Source organism: Aptenodytes forsteri, unplaced genomic scaffold (genome assembly GCF_000699145.1).
Source record: "Aptenodytes forsteri isolate BGI_AS27 unplaced genomic scaffold, ASM69914v1 Scaffold789, whole genome shotgun sequence".
NCBI classification, from domain to species: Eukaryota; Metazoa; Chordata; class Aves; order Sphenisciformes; family Spheniscidae; genus Aptenodytes; species Aptenodytes forsteri.
In genome coordinates this window covers 1-4,542 of record NW_008795573.1, presented here as the reverse complement: position 1 = coordinate 4,542, position 4,542 = coordinate 1, and the positions used below count along the sequence as shown (strand labels likewise).

Sequence of the window (4,542 nt, the reverse complement as noted above, 5' to 3'; positions counted from 1 at the left end):
CCCCTACCTTGGCAAAAGCCGATGTGGCTGTTGCCATGAACAGTGGTACCCAAGCGGCAAAAGAAGCGGCGAATATGGTGGACTTAGATTCCAACCCCACCAAACTCATTGAAGTGGTGCAAACAGGCAAACAGATGCTAATGACCCGTGGTGCTTTAACGACTTTTAGCCTTGCCAACGACGTGGCAAAATATTTTGCCATTATTCCTGCTGCCTTTGCCAGCACTTACCCTGCGTTAAAAGTGTTAGATATCATGCATTTAGGTAGCCCAACCAGTGCCATTTTATCTGCCGTCATCTTTAATGCGTTAATCATCATTGCGTTGATTCCACTGGCGTTAAAAGGCGTGAAATACCGTGCTGCCAAAGCAGCGACGTTACTACGCACCAACCTGTTAATTTACGGCTTAGGTGGATTAATACTGCCATTTATTGGGATTAAAGTGATTGATGTGATTTTAAACACCTTGCATTTAGCATAGCCTGAGGGAAAATACGATGAATACGACAATCTATACCGATAATAACAACCAATCCGCCATTCAATTTGCCATGCTAAAACCGGCATTGCTATTGTTTATCATCTTAAGCATGATTCTAGGGGTGCTGTATCCGCTGGGGATGACCGCCGTCTCGCAACTGATGATGCCAATGCAAGCCAATGGTAGTCTATATAAAGATAGCCAAGGTAAAACGATTGGCTCACGCCTAATTGGGCAAAACTTTGATGACCCTAAATATCTGTGGGGACGCCCGTCAGCGGCGAAATACGATGCTAAAGCTTCAACGGGCAGTAACTTAGGTCCTCTAAACCCTGAGCTGGCGAAAAATGTGCAAGCAGCCGTTAGCAAATTAAAAGCAAGCGACCTCACCAATACCGTCCCAATCCCGCTTGATTTGGTGACTGCCTCTGCCAGTGGTCTTGACCCCCATATCTCACCTGCAGCTGCTGAATGGCAAGTGGGTCGTATTGCCAAACAACGAGGCATTAGCGTAGATACGGTTCCTGCAGCTGCTGAATGGCAAGTGTTGCCAATTGCCAAACAACGAGGCATTAGCGTAGATACGGTTAAAAACGTGATAATACCCAAGCCCCGCAATTTGGCGTTTTAGGTGAGCCAGTGGTGAATGTGTTGGCAGTTAACGTGGCTTTAGATAAACTGGCTAATTCAAAACAATAAAGTAAACATAAGAGCAAGGCATGACTGATAACCGCCCCAACCCTGATGAGCTACTCAATCAAATTGAGGCAGAGACGTTGACCACGACCCGAGGCAAGCTCAAGATTTTCTTTGGCTCATCAGCAGGTGTGGGTAAAACTTACGATATGCTGATGGCAGCACGACAAGCCCAAGTTCAGGGCTTTAACGTACTTGTCGGCATTGTGGAAACGCATGGACGTAGCGAAACCGCTGCATTGCTCGAAGGCTTAACGATTTTACCACTCAAGCAAATTGACTATCGAGGACAAACCCTTAAAGAATTTGATATCGATGCCGCTTTAGCGATTCACCCAGATATTCTGTTGGTTGATGAACTGGCCCATAGCAATGTGCCGACTTCCCGTCATCCTAAGCGATGGCAAGATGTGGAAGAGCTAATCAATGCAGGCATCAATGTTTATACTACTTTAAATGTACAGCATTTAGAAAGTGTTAATGATGTGGTCAATCAAATCACCGGCATAGCGGTGCGAGAGACACTACCGGATTGGTTTTTTGATGCTGCCAATGAAGTGGTGTTGGTCGATTTGCCTGCCGATGAACTATTAACACGGTTAGAGGAAGGCAAGGTATATTTGCCCAATCAAGCCAAAAATGCAGTAAAAAATTTTTTTCGCAAAGGCAATCTGATAGCCTTACGTGAATTGGCACTGCGTCGTACTGCTGACCGTGTTGATACCGATATGCGTAATTATCGTAAACAGGCACGGATTTCACCAATATGGAACACCACAGACCAACTATTAGTCGGCTTAAGTAGTACTGGTAATAATGAACGCCTGATTCGCCATGCTGCTAGACTTGCGGGTAGCTTGCATACCAAATGGTATGTGACCCATGTGGAAACCCCATCTAACCTTTCCAAAAATAAGCAAAAAATCTTAGATGCCCTACGTTTGGCGGAATACATGGGGGCAACGACCCAGATTATTACCGCCAATAGTGTTGCTGAAGGACTGACGAGCTATGCCCATCAGTTTAATATTGGACGCATTATCATTGGACAACAACGACCCAAATTGGGGTGTTGGCGAAATTCTTTGATCGAGCAAATCGGTAAACAAGACACCAAGCTTGACTTAATCATAGTTAATCAAGTGGCTGACACCACCCCGAATACATCAGCTTCTCTTATTAGCAAAGCGCCGAACTATCAAGAGTTATGGGCAAACCATAACGTAAGGGCCTATCTGGTCGCAACCGTGGGTTGTACGTTGGTCACTGCCTCACTTGCTAAACTCACCCAATGGCTGGATTTAGCTAATGTTTTAATGCTGTACTTACTGATAATCGTGTTTGTTTCGGTACGTTTCGGTCGTTTTCCTGGGATTTTTGCGGTTATTGTTAGCGTATTAAGCTTTGATTTTTTCTTTGTTGAGCCAAAATTTTCTTTTTCTGTAAGCGATGTACAATATCTATTGACCTTTGGGGTGTTGATTGTCGTCTCCTTATTAATTAATAACTTAGCGGTTGGGTTACGGTTTCAAGCCCAATCCGCTCGTCGTCGTGAGCTCCAAGCCAAATCGATAAGTGAATTAAGCCAAGGCTTAAGTGCGGCACGTAAAACTGAACAGATTGCTGACCATGCGACGCTGTGGTTATTACAACATTTAGCCAGTTATGCATTAGTTGTCACGCCCAACAATCAAGGTCGGTTAAACTTGGTGAGTGATACCGCCGTACCGTCAGAATTTGATTGGGCAGTGACGCAGTGGGTATATGACCATAATCAGCTTGCAGGATTTGGCACCAACACGCTTACGGCGAACAAAATGCAATACCGTCCACTGGCAGCTTCAGGGCAAGTATTAGGGGTAATTGCCGTCTTGCCCAAAGATACCAGTTATTTTAATCAGCCTGAACAACAGCGTTTTTTAGATGTGGCAGTTGCCCAAATTGCTTTGGCATTGGAGCGAATTTATTTGGCAAAAGTTGCTCAAGAAGCGGTGATTCAAGTAAAATCAGAGCAGCTGCGAGGAACGCTGTTATCGGCATTGTCCCATGATATTCGCACACCGCTTGCGGTATTATCCACGCTCGCTGAAAGTTTATTGCAACTAACACAAACTGAGCAAGAACAGCATCAACTAGCATTAGATATCCAACAGCAAAGTAGGGCCATTGGACGTTTGGTGGTCAATATTTTAGATTATGCGTCACTGCAATCAGGCGGTATAAGCGTTAATAAACAATGGATTAGCCTTGAAGAATTGATTGGTGGAATATTAACTCAATTAGAGTTTGCTCTTGGCACTCGAGATATCATTGTGGATATTCCAGACGCCCTACAATTTATCTATACCGATGAATTATTATTGGCAAGAATTCTTAATAATTTACTCACCAATGCCATTAATTACTCACCGTTAGGGTCACCCATTCATATTCAAGCACTATCAGACAGCCAAAATCATTTTAAAATTAATGTTATTGATGCCGGTGATGGTGTACCCATTGAGATGCAAGCTAAGATTTTTGAACGCTTTACTCGTGGTAATCCAGAAAGCACAGTAACCGGTTTAGGGCTGGGTTTAGCCTTAAGTCGTGAACTGGTAAAAAGTTTGGGGGGCACGCTGAGCGTCACCAATGTGGTACCGCATGGGGCATGTTTTACCATAGAACTACCTCAACCTAGCCAAATCGAACAACGACAGTTTGCTAGCCAATTACATAATCAATCGCATATTTCGATTAATTCACCCTCAGATTATGAGAATTTACCGACCTAGATAACGAACCTATGAAAACGATTTTAATCATTGAAGATGAGCCCCATATTGCCCGTTTTATTAAAAAAGTATTAGAAGACGAAGCATGGGTCGTTTATACCGCAGAAACTGGGCAACGAGGCCTTATCGAAGCGGCAACACGTCGCCCTGATTTAATTATTCTTGATTTAGGCTTGCCAGACAGTGATGGACTTGAGATTATCAATGATATCCGTACTTGGTCAAAACTGCCCATTATCGTCTTATCCGCACGTAGTAATGAGCAAGATAAGATACAAGCGCTTAATTACGGAGCGGATGATTATCTAACAAAGCCCTTTAGTATGGGGGAGTTGTTAGCGCGGGTGAATGCGTTGCTGCGTCGTTACCAGAATAACCAAGACAATGATGCTATCGTTCAAATGGGTGATATTTGTATTGATACTAGTCAACGTGAGGTGAGTAAAAATGGTGAAGTTGTGCATTTAACGCCCATTGAATATCGCTTACTCACAGTACTAATTCGCAATTCTCAGCGTGTCCTCACCCATGAGCAAATCCTTGATGAAGTGTGGGGTAAAGGGCACCAAGACCAAGGGCATTATGTGCGA

The 4,542-nt window shown here is 43.9% G+C and overlaps 3 protein-coding genes across 3 annotated transcripts; all 3 read left to right on the top strand.

The window, feature by feature from the left end:
• The first annotated feature begins 591 nt into the window (after positions 1-591).
• Positions 592-1,113, top strand: LOC109279540 (potassium-transporting ATPase KdpC subunit-like). The gene has a single exon (XM_019472841.1). The coding sequence runs from the start codon at positions 592-594 to the stop codon at positions 1,111-1,113; it is 522 nt and encodes a 173-aa protein (XP_019328386.1).
• Positions 1,114-1,201: 88 nt separating this feature from the next.
• Positions 1,202-3,952, top strand: LOC109279539 (sensor protein KdpD-like). The gene has a single exon (XM_019472840.1). The coding sequence runs from the start codon at positions 1,202-1,204 to the stop codon at positions 3,950-3,952; it is 2,751 nt and encodes a 916-aa protein (XP_019328385.1).
• Positions 3,953-3,963: 11 nt separating this feature from the next.
• Positions 3,964-4,507, top strand: LOC103901368 (KDP operon transcriptional regulatory protein KdpE-like; the record flags this gene model as incomplete). Its single annotated transcript, XM_009282245.1, has 1 exon — positions 3,964-4,507. A coding segment is annotated over exon 1 (544 nt), but the record flags the coding sequence as incomplete, so codon positions are not given.
• Between the last annotated feature and the right edge of the window lie 35 nt (positions 4,508-4,542).